At 36.8% G+C, this 21,070-nt stretch overlaps 1 protein-coding gene and 1 pseudogene across 2 annotated transcripts; both read right to left on the bottom strand.

The window, feature by feature from the left end:
• Positions 1 to 9,008: 9,008 nt before the first annotated feature.
• Positions 9,009 to 10,134, bottom strand: LOC133723268 (trihelix transcription factor ENAP1-like; annotated as a pseudogene).
• Positions 10,135 to 12,628: 2,494 nt separating this feature from the next.
• On the bottom strand, positions 12,629 to 20,737 carry LOC133720694 (FH protein interacting protein FIP2). Of its 2 annotated transcripts, XM_062147120.1 has the most exons (11): positions 20,571 to 20,736; positions 20,081 to 20,184; positions 19,840 to 19,974; positions 18,982 to 19,137; positions 17,849 to 17,932; positions 17,561 to 17,607; positions 17,400 to 17,473; positions 17,112 to 17,170; positions 15,370 to 15,429; positions 13,188 to 13,268; positions 12,629 to 12,849 (listed from the first exon to the last, which is right to left on the bottom strand). In XM_062147120.1, exons 1-11 carry the CDS (start codon positions 20,617 to 20,619, stop codon positions 12,796 to 12,798), a joined length of 903 nt encoding a protein of 300 aa, XP_062003104.1. In that variant the 5' UTR covers positions 20,620 to 20,736; the 3' UTR covers positions 12,629 to 12,795. The 2 variants fall into 2 exon arrangements, with proteins under 2 accessions (XP_062003104.1, XP_062003105.1); XM_062147121.1 differs by lacking the exon at positions 13,188 to 13,268 and having other exon boundaries at positions 20,571 to 20,737.
• Between the last annotated feature and the right edge of the window lie 333 nt (positions 20,738 to 21,070).

Here is a 21,070-nt window from a genome sequence, read left to right as displayed (position 1 = left end):
TAGAGGACGACGTGGCTTAATAAGCTCAAGCTTTTAGCTCTCTCTGCATTTAATTTTGACTTTTTTAGATTTGGTTGTAGTCAGTGTTTTAAAACTTGGCCGCCTAGGCGCTGGGCGGCGGCTCTCCAAGTCGAGGAATGCCAAATCGGCTAGGTTGGGCGGGCTGAGGTTAGACGGCCGCCTAGGCGGCCTATGCGGGCGACTAGGCGCTGGGTGGTTGGGTGGTTGGGCGTTAGTCGGGCTTTCTACGCCGCTTGCAAAGAACGCCGAACATCCAAAACTCATCTTTAAGATCCCAACCATTCACTTTAGGATCTAAATTCCCAATATAAACTCGAGTCATCATCGCTAAACCTGAGAAATCCAAATTCACAGATCAAACTAGGTCTGATCGCGAAACTGAGGTCGCGGTGGAGAAAACTATAGCTTTCCAGGCTTGACAAAAAGTGTGAAAGGGAAGAGAGAGAGGATTAGCATTGGAATGTGGGAATAAAAAAATATTCTTACTATTCTTATATATAATACGTTTATATATATATCCTTTAAGTCTATATATAGTTTCTTCTCAAAAGTCAAAAGTCTATATATAAATATATACTCTTATTTATAGTTTTATATGAATAAAAATAAATTAAAATATAAAAAAATTAAAACCTCCTAGGCGCCGCCTAATAATCCGCCTAGGCGGTAGTCCATTGGCCACCGCCCGACTAGCGCCTAGCGATTTTTCGAACCTTGGTTGTAATAGGGGTTTCTGCTTGTAGTTTTCCTCTTCCTTCTTTTAAAAAAAAAAAAAAAAAAAAAATTGACCCAACTCGTTTTTTTTTTAATCGAAGGAGGTCAGCAATTTATTGAAATCGAAAAATTACAACGATACGATGCCAAAAGACATCAAGAAACAGTACGAAAAAGAAAATACATCTGAAATAGAAAAACTTTAAAATGCAAGGAGCAGCAACGTCGAGACGCAGCGCTGATTTTACACTACGGATTGCAGCCGTGTAGTGAATTGAGTAGTCGGTGGTTTGACTACCCATCGAACTCCAACGCACAAATTGACAAAAATCAACTTGGCGTCGGAATGAAGGCACTCTCCCACCTAAAGATCGAAGCCGGCCAAGGGTGTCAGAACATGGCCATGTTGGCAGACGATCTTTCACGAACAAATACCATAGAATTGGGTCCTGGATCCAAAAGTAAATCACAGGAGCCCAAATCCATTCTAGCGAACCATAACCAGCCCACCAAAGATAGTGGGTCGCAGGCCAAAACCAACCTCTACCCGGATCCCAGATCCGGCTCCATTTGCCAAGCCCACCCGGATCCCAGACCCAACTCGTTCAGCAATAGGAAACTAATTTGAAAGAAAATTAGACGCTAAATACTTTATCGGTGTGGATAACTACGTAGGTAGTTATAGGGTGTGAATAAATATGTAGACAGTTATCTCTCAGAATGTAGAAAAAACTACTTCACATTTTATATTTTTTTTTGTTAATTTCTTTTCTTTTTCTTTTTCTTTTATTTTGTAAATTGATCTTCTTCTTTTTTTGAAAAGGTGAATTGGTTTTTTTTGTTCTTCTTGAATATTTCAGTTTAAATTTTTTTTAATATTTGAAGAATATTTTAATAAAAAAAATTATGTTGATCTTTTCTTAATAATAATAGTATGGATGATATATCCTGGAAGAGATTTTTTTTATGACAGATAATGTATCAAATTGACGTTCTTTCTAGAAACCACATCCCTTAGGTAATTTCAAGTTTCATAATTAAATGTCCTTTTCTTTTGGCCAACAACAGATAATGTTAAAAACAAACTTGTATCTCGAAGAGATATTTTGATTTCTGAGTGCTGCATTAGTGCGCATTTGGATAGGAGAGAATCTAATCTTAACATGGATTGGATGGATATTTATTGGGCAGCCACAGGCGGAGAAACACGTGCTCTCATTTATTATAAGCACGACAATGTCGGTAGACATTTTATTCGTCAAACTCAAATTCCCGGCCATTGATTGTACCAACGATTAGATTTATCTCGTTATTATTAGACTTGGATGTGTAACTTGCATCTCCAACCGAATTCCACCAATTTGGCCCAATACATTGTTCCGTGGCATTGAGCTCATAGGTCAATCCATCCAACTAGTTTGTTTGTTTGTTTTTTTTTTCTTTTTTCTTTTGGTCATTCTATTTGTTTTCTTCTCATATTAGACCACCGATGAGTTTTGTTGCAGTGGTCAACGGTTGGTTCGACCGTGGCTGGTTGATGTCGGCATTGGGTCGGATGTTGTTCTCTGAGCTAGGATCTCTGATCTGGTGAATGCTCAGCGCTCAGTGGTGGCAATGGCTCTCCAGGGGAAGCTCAGCCCAGATCAGTGAATGCTGGCGGGATGGTGCTGCGGCAAAGGTGGCGACTTCAGAAAGGACAATGGTGGGAATGTACAGTTTGAAGAAAGTGGAATCTCCATAAGCCATGGCTACTGGCTAGGGCACCTTCCTAACTCATGGGCCAGGACTTGATAATTTTGGGTCTGGGCTGATTGGTGTGAGTTTGGGCTACAATTTTAGTTTTGTTAGAACTTCTTCTCTTTCCTTCAAAAAAAAAAAAAGAACTTCTTCTCTTTTTGGGAAGGAATTGGTAGGCTCTCAGAATTCAAAGGGAGTTTACTTGCTTACTTGTTAGAGTAAGAGAATTTCACTTACGCGACCATCCTTTCAGGCACCGTTTAGATGAGAAAATTATAAAGTTCGTAGGAATTTATAAATGACGGAATCTTTAACTCCATCAATTTAAAATTTCATTAATTGCAATTTCTATCGTGGCAGCGACGATGTGGGGTGCGAGGGCCTGGATCGGGGTTGGGTGGCGTGGTGTGGCGACATGGCCTGTGCGGTGCGGTTTTGGGTTGCTGGCGGTGTGATCGTGGGGGTGCAGGTCGAGGCGGCGTGCGGCGGACGGAGAGAGGCTTGGCTTGGTTGGTTCGTACGACAGGGAGGCTAGAGAAGGTGGACTTGGACCAGACCGGACCGGGCTGATGGGCCTTGGGTGGGCCTTTGTTTGGTGGTTGTCCTCTATTTGGGCTTCAAGTTTCTGGGCTGGGGTCTTAACCTAGTCCAGTAGATTTCAATTTGGGCTAGGGTTTAGGCTCTTGGCCCAACTCTATGTTTTTAGTTTTATCTGAATTCAATAATTTCCTTGTATTAGGAACCTAGATCTCTAGCGCCTCTGGTAGGATCTCCGCTATCTCTACGATCTGAAATGCATAATAAGTAGGTCTATTTCGATGTACCACTGTGGATACTACCACTACTTTCTTGTCTGTCTATGTCCTCAAATGACAGCGGAAGGGTATGTAACGACTTATTCTAGCTTGTGTTGATTATACTATTTCGCCCCGAGGGCTTGATTCAAAAAATCTATAGGCTCTTGAAAAAAAATTTATAAACTACTATTGATTTCTTAAAACCATTGATTTTAGCCATAGACTTTTTGTTGATTAATGAGATTTACAGACTTTTATTATGAATGACTTCTATAAATTTCCTAACACTTATCAAAAATAAATAAATTATAAAATAAAATAAAACAAAACAAAACAAAACCAATGCAACCCAGACGCAAAACAAGATAATAACTCGTTGCCTTTTTAATGGTCAGGCATCTTCTAGAGACCTTGACTCAAAAGAATGATTATTACTCTGACAGATCTTTCATTATTCTCATCAATTTTCTAATCAGTGGCATGTTTAAGGGATGTGGAGGCCACGTTTCTCAGTATTGGTGCTCTCAACAGTATGTTCAAACCCTAAAAGCATAACATATATGTCATATTTGATACCACAATGAGCCGCCTTGCCCTAAATTACTTGATTTTTGTTTCGCCGATTAACCTATTTCATAACAATATATTGGTCAATGTCTTGATCTATATCTAATCAATCAAAATCCAATTGTTCAAGCTTCCTTTGAATGTACTGTAAATACAAATTCAAATCCATGAGAATAATTAAGAAGACACAGTTCAGTATTTCATAGCAGTACTATTCAATGTTTTAGGGTTTTAGGGGTAGACCACAATATTTGAGTTTTAGGGTTTCATAATCATTTTTATTGCTAATAGGATTCCAAGTATCACAATTGAAAAACAAAAAGAAATCACATTCAACAACAAGAATTAACATGTTGGGTATCTATAAATGTTGATATCACAAAAGATTACAAAAAAGACAAAAAAGAAAGAAATATGATGGAGGACCAACCTCTTCGCTTGCAGAGAGAAGAAATTTGATAGAATTTTCCACGCTCAATTATCTTTGCTATGGTGATTGGAAAAAATTTGGAGTTTGGTATTTATACTAAGGGGAAGTCTAAAGTGTGTTGATGTTTGTCATACATCAACTTTTAAAAAAATATATATTAAATTAAATTAGTTGATGAAACCTGTTGTACAGGTCAACAGGTTATCCACTTATAATTTGACATGTGTACTTAAAAAATAAATAAATTACCATAATAAGTACTCATTAATTGTTTTATATGTAAATCGTTCAAAAACTTGTAAGGAAGATCGTAAATATAATAATTACTTTGATTACAACTATAATTATCACTAAATACGTCAAATGTGGTGGTTTGTTGTACAGTATCCCATCGATGATATAATTTACAAAAGAAAGGACTCTAGTTACAAAAAGAACAACTGGATTACAAGAATAAGAACTTGAAAAATTTTAGGTCTAATATGATTATTTACCATATAGACAAAACATTTGTTGTAGCATTGGTAAAGTGATTGTTTTTTTTTGTAAATGGAATCATATTTCAAGTAATTATCATAAAAACGACCATAATTACCACTTTATACCTCAATTGTTGTAATTTATAGTAAAATGCATTGTCAAACGAGTAATTATCTCATGGATGATGAGATTTGCACAAAAAAAGTATTAGTTACAAAATAGAAAACTTTAATATACAATTAAGGACTTGCACCTCATTTACTATTTATACATAAGTTATACCACTTTGACAACAATTCATTGTCACATTAGTAAAATGGTTCTCAGACTTGTAATATAAAAACTTACCACAAATAAGAGCTTGATTACTACTTCTACAACAATTCGTTGTTTCATCGGTCAAAATGGTTCTCAAACTTGTAATATTGAATAGGATTAAATACTTGTTACTCCCTGTACTTTGCTCCAGAAAACAGTTCAGTCCCTCACCTTTTAAATTAAACAATTTAGTCCTTATTCTCTTTAATTCTCACACAAAAGGTCCAAAATGATCCAAAGTGACTACTATACCCCTCACTTCGTATTTTTATTTTTATTTTTATTTTTTTCTCTATTTTTTTAATTTTCTCCCCTTTTTTTATATTCTCTCTCTCTCTCTCTCTCTCTCTCTCTCTCTCTCTCTCTCTCTCTCTCTCTCTCTCTCTCTCTCTCTCTCTCTCTCTCTCTCTCTCTCTCTCTCTCTCTCTCTCTCTCTCTCTCTCTCTCCCCCTCCCCCTCCCCCTTCCTGAAAACAAAATCCCTAAAACTCTCAGCTTTCTCTCTCGCCGGAGCCACTCTCGGCCTTGGATCGAAGCTCAACAGAGAAGATGAAGACCGGGGCCGGGTGCCAGCTTCTGCTCACACATGTCCATCAAAAACTCCCTGTACTCTTTAGCTGCCTTCTCCCTCGCTTCGGTCTCAATCTTTATCTGCCTCCTCTTAAGCATTAGGTACTTCCCTTGCCCCATTCCTCTCTGCCTAGCCTGCCGGCTCCGCCGCCTATACTGTGCCTGCCTCCTATCCTCTTTTCTCATCTCCTGCAATATTTCTTGAAGCCCATCAACAACAGACACCTCTTCCTCAGCATCAGTGGATGAACCGCCTCAGCTACACTAGCATACCCTTTGGGGCAAAAATCACTGACCCCAACTCGATTCAGAGACCCAAAAGTAGGCTTGTGCATATGATCATTTCGGCGAAAACCCACCAAATTTGAGCAAGAACTTAGCAAAATGGGCTTGAGATTTTCAAGAAAACTCGATCTTTGGCAAAAACTCATAAGGGTATGAGCTCGTGAAAGAGATTGGGGTTTAAGGGGGAGCCTCTGGGCTCTGGAAATGGCTTGTTTAGCGAAGCTTCTCCACACACGGAGATGGAGGTGCAGTGGGAGGGAAGTGGTTACAGGTGAAGCAGAAAGCAGATATAGATCTTGGCGGCGTACTTGACGGTGGAGAAGGAGTTGAGGACGGAGCGGCAGGTCCAGCACCGGAGAGGGGAGTAAGGGAGGGCTGACATGTTTGGGATTCTAGGTCGACGAATTCACTCATGTTTGCTGAGAGAGTGAGAGAAGGCTCAGGGGAGGAGAAGAGACAGTGGTATTTTTTTTATTCTCTAATTCGGGTTTGGAGGGGGGAGGGAGGTAGAGAGAGAGAGAGAGAGAGAGAGAATAAATAAAAAAGGGATTGAAAAAATAAAAAGAGAAAAATTAAAAAAAGAAAAGAAAAATAATATAAAAAAGGAACTGAGGGGTATTATAGTCATTTTGGACCTGTTATGGACTTGTTATGTGAGAATTAGAGAGAATAAGGACTATTTAGTTTAATTTAAAAGGCGAGGGACCAAACTGTTTTTTAGGAAAAAGTTTGAGGAGTAACAAGTATTTAATCCTATTGAATAATTACCACAAATACAACCTTGGTTACCACTTTGGACCTCAATTGCCGTAAAATCTATAAAAGAAATATTTTTAAATAAGTAAATAACTCCTAAACGACAGTAGTTACAAAATAAACAACTTTATTACACCATAAAGGACTCACCGCAAATTTACATAAATATATGAAGTTTTACCATTATAGCAACAAATTAGTTGTTTTATTAGTAAAGTGGTTCTGAAAACTTGTAATAGTGAAACATTAACAATTACTACAACTAGATTACCACTTTTTACCACAATTCGTTGTTTTATTGGTAAAGAATTTTTCTATTGGGACCTCCAAATTTACTCACTTGACCTCTATGCTTTTTACACCTCTTATCAAATTTTCAAATACTAAATTACTCACTAAACCTCACTAAACTTCCTCAAATAACCTCTCATATAATTTGCAAACCAATTATTATCTTTAAAATAAAAAATTTAGTCATTTCAATGATTTAATCATTCTATAAATCTTAACTAAATATACATTTCTTAATCAAACTTGAGTTTCAAAAATTAATGTCTAATCAATAAGAAAATGCCATGAACTATTATGTTTTTTTTTTTAATTTTTTTTTCTATTTTAGATGAGCAAAAAAAAAAAATGAAGAAATCATTTGTTTTTATTCTCTTAAAAAACAAATCATTCGTTTTTTAATGTTTATTTTTTTTCTGTATTTTTTGTACCACATGATTAATTATTTAATATTTTTTTTTTTTGCAAATATAATGGATTGACTTAGATTTAGGTCATAAATCATAAGAGGATTTATTTTATTTTCCCTCACCAATATGCGTTCAACATATATATCATATATTTTTATGTCACATGATCTTAATCATATTTTTAATTCTTATTAAATATATATGAATGCTTTAATGAGTATGTAGTGAAATTGGAAAATAAAAATAGATAAGAAAAATAATAAGGAATACAATCTAATATTATTGAATTGGAAAGTCTACATAAAATAAATATAATATTTTTTTGGTATAATTATTGTCCTTAATAGTCATTTTATAGTAGGTTATATATGTCATTTAATAATTCATAACAGAGTGAGGTCAAGTGAGCAGATTTGGAGGTCCCAATAGAAACTCTCATTGGTAAAACCGGTTCTCAAACTTGTTATAGTGAAATATTAACACTAAGTACAACTTGATTACAAGTTTTTACAATAATTCATTCTGTCATCAATTTTAAGACTTAGGCTTGGAATATCGAAGCATTATCAAAATTACAACCTTAATTACTACTTTTGACCTCTATTATCGTAAAATAAAAAGAGAATATGTTTAATTAATTTTTTTTTTCCCGAAATGGGTCAACTGAGAATTGAGCAAATGGTAGCAGAAACATTGTGAGTCATGTGGAGGAGTCAAAGGGGGCGAGGATTCTGTTACTGTGGGAGCTTTTGCAGCCGGTGCAGTGGAAGGTATACGCTTGAGAAGGTACAACCTAAGGTGTGAAACCTGACATTTTATTTTCGTGCAACCGTATATGATTTCATCGATGAAACTCTAGTTTCTATAGCTAGCTGAATGATTATAGTAAATCATTGGGGCAAGAAGACTCTAGGCTTGAAAAACTAAGAAGCAGAATTGAAGAGGGAATTGCTATCTGCATTCAAATGCTGCTTGGTTTATGTTATAACTATTGTAATTTGAGTTCTCCACCTTTGATGTTAGTTAACTTAATCCTTGTGTGTTTATTTGTAATTAAGCGGAAACTGTGAGTATGATTTTATGGTTAGAGTCTAACTTTGTGTGTTGCTCTATTTTTCTGATGCTTAGTAAGCACAATATTAGAAGTGGTAATAAGAACATGGAGCCTCAACAATTCCTTTGTTTCTTCCTTGTAAATAAGAACATTAGCTATGATTTGATCAGCATATTGTAATGGGAAAAATGCACAGACAGAGTCTGGACACTTTGAGGACTATCAAAGTGATACCTGAACTTTAAAACGTATCAATGTGATACCTGGACTTATATTTTCTTATCAACGTAGTACCTACGTCAACTTTCCGTCACAGAACCGTCAAGTTGACCACATGTGAGTCACGTGAGGCTGAAAATGAGTGCAAAATGACTGATGTGCCCCTCAAAAAAAAAAATTAATCTGATTTATGATTTAATATGAATAAAATAATTAATTTAAATGGTTTTATAAATAAGAGAGAGAAATAAATGAAGAATTAAAAAAAAATTTCTTCTCCTCTCTCATTCATCATCAGTTACCCAGAAGGCCATGTATCGATCGGCCTCCGACTTCACTCTCAATTCTCTGGCCTGCAATTGCTATTCCTCTGATCAAGAGCTTGCATTCAAATTGACCACACTGCCTTGTAAATCCATGGCTATCTTTTCCATTATCTTTTGTGAAGATCAAAACCCAATACAGCATTTAGTGAGGATTGAAGAAAAGGAGGAGAATTAGAGCCTAAATCAGCTCCATTAAAGACTAATCAGTTTCTGAAAACCCTAATAGAGAGGAGAGGAGATTAAACGAGGACTTTGAAAGCTTGTTTCTTTGAAATTGAATTGGGGAGATTGCTTTCGAAGCGAATAGATTATTCAATTATCAACAACACTTCTCAACAAGAGCATATAAATCCAACAAGACCCAGAAAACTAACAAATTGATTCTCAGAGACGAAACCAAAAAACAATCCTATAGCATACAAAAGAAAGCTGACAGATTCGGCTCACCACTAGAGCTGGGTCGCTTGTCGTGCTTGATCCGCTCCAGCTGGACCTGTGTGTCCATGAACATCCTCATTCTCTGAACCTCCAAGTCCTTAGCAAACTGCATTCTCTGCTTTTCCAACTCCACCATCTGCCTCAACTTCTCAGCCTCCACTCTCTGATACACCTCCCCAAACCTCTCTATTGCCCTCACCAATCTCTTCAACCCTTCTCCTCCGCCGCCTCCAATCTCGCCGTCGCTGTCTCTCTCCCACTCCCTCTCCACCTCCGCCTCCTCATCCCCGTAGTCATTATCTTCCTCATCCTCTTCGTTGTCGTCGTCGTTCTCCACCGTCGCTGCACGCAGCAGGGACCGCCGAGTAATTCATCCTGAAGAACCCCTTGTTCATCGTCGCTGCAGACGCCGACCTCTTCTGCGGCAGAGCCACGGCCGTCACGACCGGCCTCGCCGGCGACGACTTCCGGTACGCCAGCGGCAACGGAACAGCGACCGGCGGCGAGGGCTTCTTGACGTTAGATCCGATGAGAGCGTCGAGGCGATCGAAAAAAGGCCAAGAAGAGGTTGCTTTCGAAGCCCAGGTGCAGCAACGATCTTTATTTGATGCTTCAAGGCAGGTTAATCTCCTATAATCCGATGAAGTTGGGATCTTGATCTGCCGAATTACTGCACCACATCCTCCCTCCCCTCCTCGAAGACTGCGCACTCCCGCCGGATTCAATCAAAGATGCCTTCCTCAAAGCCGCCACTACCGTGAATTCACGCGCCACCTTGATCTTTACCTCCGATGAACGACGAGGAAGACTTCATGAGGTCGTGCAAAAGAAGCAGAAGACAGCTTCTAATCTCATCTAAACTCCGGAAGACACCACCTGATTTGTGGATTTGGAGATGGAGTTTCGGGTTAATAGAAGAAAGCAAAAAATTTCATTCAACTTTTATTTTTAATATAATAATTTATTTAGTTTTTAATTTCAATTTTGATAATCCATTTAGGATGATGGGGTGAAAAGTCTTTTTTGCCCTCATTTTCAGCCTCACGTGACTCACACGTGGTCAAAATTGACGGTTCTATGACGGAAAGTTGACGTAGGTACTACGTTGATAAGAAAATATAAGTCCAGGTATCACATTGATATGTTTTAAAGTTCAGGTATCACTTTGACAGTCCTCAAAGTGTCCAGACACTGTCTGTGCATTTTTCCCTATTGTAATTGTACTAACTATGAGGGGCCCTATGTACGGTCAAAAATCTCACTGCTGCTTTGTTAGCTGTGTACTAATAAGAATTTGAGGCTATTGAAGTAGTTAAGGTTTATGTATCATGTCTAGCTGAGTAACAAAACTATGAGCTTAACTGAATATATTATCAAGGGTCTACTTTACTGCTACTTGTATATAAGAAGCTGAGGATATATATGCAAGCTCGTTCTGTTTATCAGGAACACCATGGATGCAGCAGCGACTGCAATAATGGTATCTTCATTGGCATGATTGTCTCTATTCCTCTGTTAAATTCTGCTTTGTGTAAATTGAAGCATGAGCATCCATTTTCGGAAACCAGTCATTCTTGTGATGTTTATATGAAAAAATGGATTCTTCATTCTCCTGATTACAGAGTCCAAAGATGATGAGATTTGATTATTATTGTACATCGTTGACAAGATCTATTTCGAAGGCAGCAACCTCACAAGTTCAAATCCATGTTGTCCAACCTTCAGTCATGTTCAGAGATACAAATGCCTCCTCAGAAAGTGAGAATACACAAGATGTCCACTGTCAACGCCAATTCACCAATCCAATGCAGAGTGTTTTCAGCATTTTCTTGATCGTGAAGTTCATCAAATTGCTGGTTAACACAATTAAAAACTAACGAACGCTCTTCCTCCTTCTTCTCCTTCTTCTCCTCTTCAATTTGTTCCCTGTGGCGCCTCTTCACTCCTAGTCAATATCGCCCATCATCATCCAATTCAAATCACACAAAACATCAATCCCTGAACCACATCATCCAATTTATATGAAACAGAAAGGAGAGGACAACCAATTCTATTTCTATACTTCGTTGTGGTTTGACTAGAATAGTGACAACTACACAGGCTAACGGGTTTTATTTTCTCGTTTTGTACAAGAAAAAACTTGGACTGAGTTTCTTCCTCTCTTCTTCGTCTTCTCTTCTCTTTTTCAATTTAGGGTTTTCTAAATTTTATAGTAGATATGCAATTGAGAATTTTGAAAAAAAAAAAAAAAAAGTTTATACAGGCTAATGGCTAAGCAGGTTACCACTATTAAATATTCTAGACCGTCAGATATATTAATATTTTAATTATATCCAATGGTCTAAAATATTTTAAAAAGTTGATGTATGTCATACGTCAACATATACTAGAATTTTCCTTTACTAAACACTACAAAATCCATAATTATCCATGATTTACTTTTATTCATTTTTAAAAGTCCTAATTGAATACCCCTAAACTTTGATGAAATTCATGAAATATTTTTAAAACCATAATTGAATACCCCATAACTTTCATGAATTATCAAAAATCTATATTTCAAATCATAATTGTTTTTTTTTTTTTTTTTGATACTAAAAGACTAATTAAAGATGGAAGCCTCTAGAACATCCACAATTTACACCCATCAGCAATTTCCAACAACTGGTTTGTGGGGATGCAGCTTGTGGCGGCCTGGTCTCATCATGTTTTCGTGTTGTGGCGGGGTTCGTCGGGTTTTGGTCGTGGCAGACTATGGCGGACTCGGGGCGGCGGGGGCATGATGGAGCAGGCACTGGGGAGGAGCTGCGGTGGAAGTTTGGTGGTCTGGAGGTGATGGCTGGAGCCGAGCCAAGCCAAGCCTGCTGGGCCTTCTTCTTGGGCTAGGATTTTTGCCCTAGGCCCATCTTTATGTTTTTAGTTAGTCTAATTACAATAATTCCTTATTTTAGGAAGCTAAGCGTTTGTGCGCACTCTATGTTTCTCTAGCGCCTCTGAAGTAGTACCAAAGGAGGATATCCGCTATATCTACGTTCATGAATGTCTAATTGGTAGGTCTATTTTTATGTACCACTGTGGGTACTACCACTATCTTCTTGTCTGTCTGTAGATGGCAGCGGAAGGGTATGTAACAACCTATTCTGGCTTTAGATGACTATATTGCCACCGGCCCTTTGGGTTTGGGTTTGATTCAAAAAAAAAAAAAAAAACCAACAATAATTCTGTACAAGCCACATATCATTTAACTACTCAGGTAGCATGAATGAAGAATTTGGACAACAATTTCTCGCATGTGAGTCTTTGCAGACATAAGACAAAGGATGTAAAGTAGGTTACATACACAGTATTACAAACCTCCTCAAGAAATAAATATCATCACTCCAGTGTCATCTGATTGCTCCAAGTAAATTAGCACCATCAAGCTTCGCACCTTCCAAATGCTGTTTAAAACACAAAATTATACAACCATAAATTGTATGTGTTAGTTGTGATCCAACCAACAGAAAAGATGCTCGCATTCTCAATGCTAGAATGTCTATACTATGACAGATAAATAATGCAAACATAACTGCAACTTTTCTGTGGCCCTGAAAATCGAGACAGCAACAAAGAAAATTCTCTATTTATAAGGTCAAAAATCGCATTGGAACACAAGAAAGCAAGAACCAAAATTGGACAGCAACCTTGTTTCGTTCGGTTAGTTATTTCAATTTTCATAGATTCCAAGAACAAAAACCAAAAGAAGAGTAACAAAAGTGCTTCAATCATCTTTCATTACCGTATCTCGAAGATTCACTTGCCGCAAATAAGCTCGTTGAAGGTTTGCATCCTTCAAATTGGTATTACTCAACTTAGCACCCTAGCAAACAAAGATTTTATCCAATATATAAGATTAACCATAGTTCTCTTTCCTTTAATATCCACTTTGTGCAAACATAGAGTGAACCTCCACGAAAGTCTCTTATGCAATATTATTATGCAAATATAATTGTGATTGCTGAGTAAACAGATACTAATATGTCAGCATAACATGTACATTTCCTTCTTTCAAAAATTAAAGCAATGTATAAGAAATGTCGATGCTTCTAACATGCATGGGGAGCCATACATACGCAATTGTACAGAAGAATGATACAACGAGCGGCAACAATGACAAAAGTTAGCCATGTAACAGCTGGTAGAGTCTCCAGTAAGGACTTTATAATCAGGACTCATGAAAACTTCTAATTTCAACCGTTGAATGGGTTGTTCAAAGCTGTAAAATATCAAATAAAATCTGAATACTCATCCAACAGTTGAAATTAAATGTCCTTATGAGTCCTTATTATAAGATCATTACTGGAGAGGACTGGAGAGGGCCCTGTAACAGCTGATCCCATTATAAGAATAGCACCCACTTCCATATGTCAACTCAATTTAATGGATGTGATTGTGAACCATATCAATCCACTTTTGCAATTGACCTGTTTACTGGATTTTTAATGAAGTTGTCTTTCCACCACCTGTAAGCTCCACACCTTTTTTCTTTGATGAGAAAAAATCTTCAGTTTAGGTTTAGGGAACACACCTTACCAAACAACCGAAGCTATCAGTAAAATTGCTTTCTATTACCATCACAACTTACACAGCTCCTATTCTAACAACAGCTCTCCAATCCAACTTTATATCAAAGAAAGGATAAACTCCTGGATTCATTTAGATTACACTTCAGCTCTAGTGCATTAGTAAATAGTATATACATCTCTGCAGATGACCCATTTATAACCCTAAAACTGATAACCCCTCAAATTCAGCCTTCTTAAAAAAAAAAAAAACAAAGTGACACAGTAATTGCTATCTTTTAATACCTTACCCACCCGCCTCAATGAGTATCTAGTGCAATCACCAGTCATTTTCTGAAAAACAACTCAGAAAAGAAATGTTTCAAACCCAGAAAATCAACCTGGCAAGGAGAAAATATTGCGTCCTATAACTTTTAATGTCATTCCAAAGACGGTCTCGTTCATACTGACTCGTGACTAAGATGGTAGTATAAGAGTTGGTCAATGAAAGATAATCGATAAATAAATCAAACAGTCCCTCTAATAGTTAACGTCAAGTCTTATTATGAGTAATTATTTCGTCTAATTGAACCTTGGGATAATACAATGTCTTTAACTTCTCCAAGTGTCTCTTGCTATTTGATCAGGTCGTTTATGAGGCCTTTAATATTGCAATAATAAATAAGCCATCTCTGTAAGGAAAATCAGCTTTAGACTGAATGACAATTAGGTGTCACTGAAGGTTGGTGCCTTGGTAACTCCTACCTTACCCTATCTTGTCTTTCTACATTCTTCTCCATATACAGCAGCCATAAACTCTCTGTTCTGTAAAACTATTCTGTCTCTGAAAATTTCTATCATTCTAATGCCACCATAAATCCCATTCAGAATTGACCTAATGATGTCCTACATTGCTTTCCATTCAGGAAAGTCAAGCATAGAATGGAATAGAAGAATCTTTTCTTCATCTCCATCCCCTTACCCCAATTAACTCAGACCAAGTGTAGGGAAAAAAGAAAAAAAAAAAGGAGGATATGCTCCCATGGAATACTAAAATTAAAGTTTCTCCTCGAAACAAAGGTGAGCAAGACGTCTTCGCTGATGTTTCCATATGTTTACAAGCCACGTAGGTATGTGATACAATGTTTCAAACCCAATATAATATCATATTATTAGATTCTTTCAAAGTCAAACAAATTTGCTATAAATTTAAAAGCAGGCTATAAGCTATTAAGCATAAGAGTCATACTTCATAATCTCACTACCTACTGCCTAGACCCTCAACGTTCATTTGAATTTGTAACTGTCATCACATTTATTTGGCATCACATCCCCACTAGTATGAGTATAATTATCATATAAAATTCTTCAGATTAGATTTTTCTTTTTAAATGGTTCACACACAAAGCTCCAGTTTACCTTCAAATTTGCTCCTTCCAGAATAGCTCCCTCTAAATTGGCATTTGTAAGATCCGCATTCTGAAAGTTATGAGAAAACAAGATCATGTATGAGATACCATTAATCCATTAAGACACAATTCTTTCATCAGATAATTAAATGATTGACTAAATTCCGATCAGATGTAAAATCAGGAATTTTTCCTTCTTTTCAATCATTGCAAATATAAATAACTGCGCGAAAGGTAAAATGGATCACTACAACAATAAAATATTATGGTGTCCCAATCATCTAATTTCCTGTTTTCTCACATTGTAAATATTAAGATTTGCCGGATAATATTATGGTGTCACAATCAACTAATTTCCTGTTTTCTCACATCGGAAATATTAAGCTTTGACTGATAATATATAAACTCATGGGCAAAATCTTCATGGAATCAAAGAATACAGCTCACATGTTAGACCCAGTGTTGGGCCACACGTGTCCACATCACCCAATATCATAACTCGCCGCCACATGTGAGTGTGTTTAGAAAATATTTTTCATTTTTAAGCCGTGCCTTAAAAAAAGAATATAAGATCATGGGCTTCTCCACCTATTGCTGATATCTTGTTCTGCTCAAATCTGAAAGAAATAAGCTGGTGCTAAAATTTAAAAACTTGTTCCCCAGGTTCTACCCACCCCCACATCCTAATTTCTTCCACTTTCCTGTAACTTCGATCACAGTCCAACCACACTACACGTTCATCCCTCATGTGTGATCCTTAGTTTCCAAACTGTCAAATCCACTCCGATTCATCATAGATTTTAAACCATTATAAATTCATGTCTTGCTTGCTACTGAAAATTTTTGGAATTGATTCGGGTTGTATTCTATTATTGAGAAAATTCAGAAAGTGCCCTGTTTATTGCAGAAAGTTTTGGAAGACTTCAATTAGGAATTTGGTTTTACTATAGAACAGTTTATCTATGCAAACTTGGATTGAAAATAACCAACAGAAACTTACAAAATCCTCTGTAATCATGCTCTCTCTCTCTGCATAATATTTTCAGAGATAATTGTTTCATTTGTCTTGCTCATTAGGGCTAAATTTTCTTTCAAAGCTGTAAAATTGTAATTTCCTCTTAGAGTGCCATTTAATTACAAATCAAACTCTTTAGGAGTGTGATGGTAACACAAGGGGCTAGTTAGGGAAGCCAAACATCAAGTAAAGAGAACAAGACACAGGTCTTACGGGTTAGATTAATAACGATAATTAGATTTAAGTTTATTAAAAAGTAGTAATGCCCTAATCATCTGCTGACTCTAAGATGCAACTAAACATTAAGCCTAATCTTATTTTGCTTTTATTTGTTGAATTTACATTATTTACCGATTTCTTTGATATGATAACTGTTACCAACAAAAACTCTAAAATTTGAAAACAGATGAAAGTATTAAATTAACAAAAATAGGTTTTATGAGTTCAAACATTGGCAAAGGTTAAAGCAAACCAAAAGAGAAAAAAGGAATGCGGTAATACAGGTAATGGACATCATAGGGACATTCAGGTAGCTAAGATTTCATTGATAGAAGATTGGAAGTAATATGTTCGTCTTCATCCTAGGAATCCAATGGTGTTAGAAGACTACTTTATTTTGCTTACATAAAGCATGTCAGGCAAACAATTAAAATCTCACCAATGGATGTTCCAGAAAACCAAATACAATGAACTGGTAAAAAATGAGTAGAAAATTTAAAGATTTATATATGCAGAACCTGTAGGTGTGCAGATCGAAGGTCTGCCTGGCAGAAGCTACAATCTATTAAGCATGCATCTGCAAAAAGAAAATACAATCCAAAGGAGAATTAATCTTTGGACAAATTTTGACTCCTCCCGAACAACAGACATGTAGCTTATGAGTGTTTAAGAAACATATCAAACAATTTAAAGCAGCAGTAGTATGGAACTACGTGAATGAAAAATTAAAAGCAACAGTAGTATGAAACTAATGAATAAAAAATTAAAAACCTGCTAAAAGTTTATCAGAATGCAGTAGAACTTGCCTTGTAGATTTGCACTCTGAAGATTAGTACCAGCCAACAAAGCTCCACGGAGATTTGCCCCAGTAAATTCACATCTTCCTTAGGCAGGAAAATTGCATTAATCAGGCTGCCCATTAAAAATATAAAACCAATAGCGCTACTGTGAAATTCGGATCCCTTACTCTCGCAAAGTTGCATTATGAAAGATGGCACCCTCAGCGTCCGCATCCTGTGACAAAATGTAAGAGCGTCAATTCCTACTATATGTTATAAACAGAAGGGATAATCATCTTTGTCAAAAATATTAATATAGTATCTAACAAAAGGTTGGTGCATGACCGGTGATGCTAACCAACCCGTTGTTCTGTCATTGAAAATATCATGGCTTTTCTAATGATATTAACAAGTAGAAATAACATTTGTTATCCACAGACCACATTTACCGTGTAGTCTGTACAATTAATACTCACCTTGAACTTAGCACAATGAAGGTTTGCACGTGAGAAGAACACATTTCTCAGACACGCATAGCTGAAGTCCACAAATGACAGGTCCTGAAATTCCAGTGATATAACACCACAACATCAGAGCCAGTATCAAGAGATGTTTTCACAATCGAAAACAAATTACTAGAAAAAGAAAACTAAACTAAAAGTAGCACTCTTGTGTCACAAATTGGTAATATTATTAAATTGGCTTTCCTAAAGTTTATTCTAATCAACTGTAGAAAAGCTGCTGTCAAGTACTTGAAGTCCTTCAGGTTCTGGTCAGTACTTTGATGTTTAATGACAATCTAAATGACCAAGGTAGATATTATTACTGCTCTGTTTGAAATTCCTGTTTACAATAATGTGATGACCAACTAAACTAAAGTAGCACCAACTGGAGATAAATAAGACATCACCAACTATGATAGTTTGAACATGTTTTTTGAAGATGGATAGATGTAGTGATTAGAAAGAACAAATTAATTAGCATAGAGGGTAAGGACAAGAGGAAGACCAATAATAACATGGGCAAGGTAATTAAGAAGTATCTAAAATAGCAAGTAATCCATGTATGACAGAACAGTGGATTAGATGAAGTAGCCAACCCACATAGTTGGGAACAGCTTTGTTTTTGTTGTTATGAATGAATATTAACTCCCTAATTTGAACATAGAGAATCTGTTTCTTTGAGGCAGGGGTCACAAGAGGAAGCATAATACTATTTACTAGTTGTGAAAATGGCTTTGATATTCAATTATACTTGTTTATTAGCATCGTCAGAACACTTTGAGATAATCAAGGTTTCACTTCAGTTGATAAAGTGTATTTGCCACCTCAAATCATGACATCTGGTTTCTTTTTATGTCAATTGATAAAAAGGTTCAAAAAACAGGATGCATACCTTTATATATTTAAGTTGTTTCAGCTTGCTAAAGAAAATTGATTGTTAATATATATTCAGTTTGATGTCCTTAAACAAATTGAAAATGTCATAAAGTTTGGGTGAAAAAGTTGGTGCACTATGCTTGTGAGAGACAAATGTAGAGGAAATCCAGATTTGTGACCAAATGTCCTGGAAGCCACAAATCTACTTGTGCAGAAAATGAGAAAATTACCAATTTCGAAAGATCAAGGCCAGAAAGATTAACACCACGAAACCTGACTTTCCCAGACTGTATACACTTGAGGATATCAGTGCGTGTTAATTCTGAATTTGGCTCTTCATCATCCTTCTTCTTATTTTGAACAGCGTGTATTCCATCCATCAGCCCCTGAAAATAGTTTCAAGAATTCAAAAAATTGTTGATACAAAATTTCTGTAAAAGCACAAAGAGGAAGCACCCATATCAAATATGACAGGATCAAATGGGATGGATACGATAGGGGGACCAAAATGATAATAATGTTAAACATGTAACTTTATATCATAAGGAATAAACTTCACTAATTCATCATAATTAGTGAAGACCAGAAAAAATACAAAAATAATAACAGAACATGCATTGTATAGTTGAAAAATAAAGATGTGTATGTATATACATACACGCAATATATACTTAAGAATATAATTACAAGAATGAGACTGATTATATCTGTGTGTAACCAAGACTAATTGTATCCATGTATAATGGTTTCGCTTTCACAGATAATACGTAAATAAGGCCAACTGACCAGTAGCAAAGGACAACTTGGCAACCAAGATAAGTAGGACTAGCATTACAGGCATGGAATAAGGCCCTCTATAGAGATCCATACATCTGCATTTCCTCCGCCTCTCTCTCAAGCCTAGTGTACAATTTTACCAAAGTTATGACATTGTTCAATTCGAATTAAGAATCAAATCTTCCTCAACCAAATATTCATTATCTGAATCAGCAAGTATGCATCATCAACAGGAATGCAATCCTGATGAACTCAAAATATACTGAGGATACTAATATATATACACACATGCACATTAAAACCACTCTTACAAGTAGTTGATAGTATTCTGCCTCCCGAAGAAGTTCTGCAAATTTGGAATCTTTTAATGTGGGAACAACACCATCCCGTAACCAATTAAGTATGTGGCGAAAATGTTTGCCATCCCTATCAACAAAAACATATCCCTGCAAGAGTTACAGAATATGTTATCAGTAATAGTCACATAACATATCGCTGCGCGCAAGTGCATCAAGGAAAGGCAGAATGTGTGACCAGAGCAAGAGCGTATACATTTTCCTGACATAAAGTATGTCGACCACTGAACATTGCAGCAAGCATTGAATCGGGGTCACGCTGAGTCAAAGTAGTAATAGTGGTGTAAAATTTCTTTCCTCCTGTAGACAAGTAAGAAATGTCATGTAGCTATTCAACTAGGTACTATCAGACGCTCAGACACTGTATGATAAATCCGAAAGCATCACTTGCGAAAAGGGGGATCCAATACACACACTTGATACTTGAAAGAAAGAAAGAAAGAACAAGGAACAACGGAATCCGCATTTATCAATAAACAAGAAATTGCAAATAATTGTCTTCTCTGAAAACTTGATTTCCTAATTCAACAATTGAATTGAGTGTCATAGAAACAAGAATTTCAATTCCTTTACAGCGACCAAACAAGTATTTGCTCCGAGAGACGGAGGAGAAATCAACAAGATTTAGGGTTCTCAGTTCATTCTGAGATTCCAGAGAGAGCGAGAGAGAGAGAGAGAGAGGTGACCTATGTTAAGGCGAATCGGAGAGGAGGAATCATCAAAGTCCTTCATCATTGCTCTCACTCTGAATCTGAGCCTCCCAGCTGATCCAATCACTCCTCACTTCTCAACTTCCGGGTTGGTTTATGCTTTGCTCTTCAATTTTCCACGCTCCGAAAATTCTTTTACCCACCCACCCACCCCTCACCTGATGACGTGGCAACAAATCATGCACGCTGAGGCGACTAACCAATATGAACCCTTGGATGAGCCGTTAGTCAACAAAGACGGAGAACGTCAATCTTGGAATCTAAAAAGTTGTTTGTCGACATGGTAAAATTTCAGAGATGGGTAAAACTAGAACTGCGGTTGATGTTCGATGTCAACGACGGGCAATCCATACAAGAGGGCTGATCGATGTTGGATTGGATCTCGGGCGAGGTTTGGTGGCCGTAGGAGGTTGATATCCAGATTTCTCAGGCCAAGATCGGAGCGGGGTTGGACAGCGCAGTCGATACAAGGTAGT

This window comes from Rosa rugosa, chromosome 7, assembly GCF_958449725.1.
Source record: "Rosa rugosa chromosome 7, drRosRugo1.1, whole genome shotgun sequence".
NCBI classification, from domain to species: Eukaryota; Viridiplantae; Streptophyta; class Magnoliopsida; order Rosales; family Rosaceae; genus Rosa; species Rosa rugosa.
Note: the sequence above shows the minus strand (reverse complement) of the source record. Positions and strands in the feature narration are given on the sequence as shown.

Bases quoted from the DNA above. Each gene is read 5' to 3' on its own strand.
- LOC133720694 (XM_062147120.1), bottom strand. From the start codon at position 20,619: ATGATGAAGGACTTTGATGATTCCTCCTCTCCGATTCGCCTTAACATA. The intron at 15,430-17,111 runs GTTCTGCATATA...CATAACTTTCAG, and splicing joins TTCGATCTGCACACCTACAG to AATGCGGATCTTACAAATGC. The intron at 12,850-13,187 runs GTAATGAAAGAT...TGTTTTAAACAG, and splicing joins AAGTGAATCTTCGAGATACG to CATTTGGAAGGTGCGAAGCT.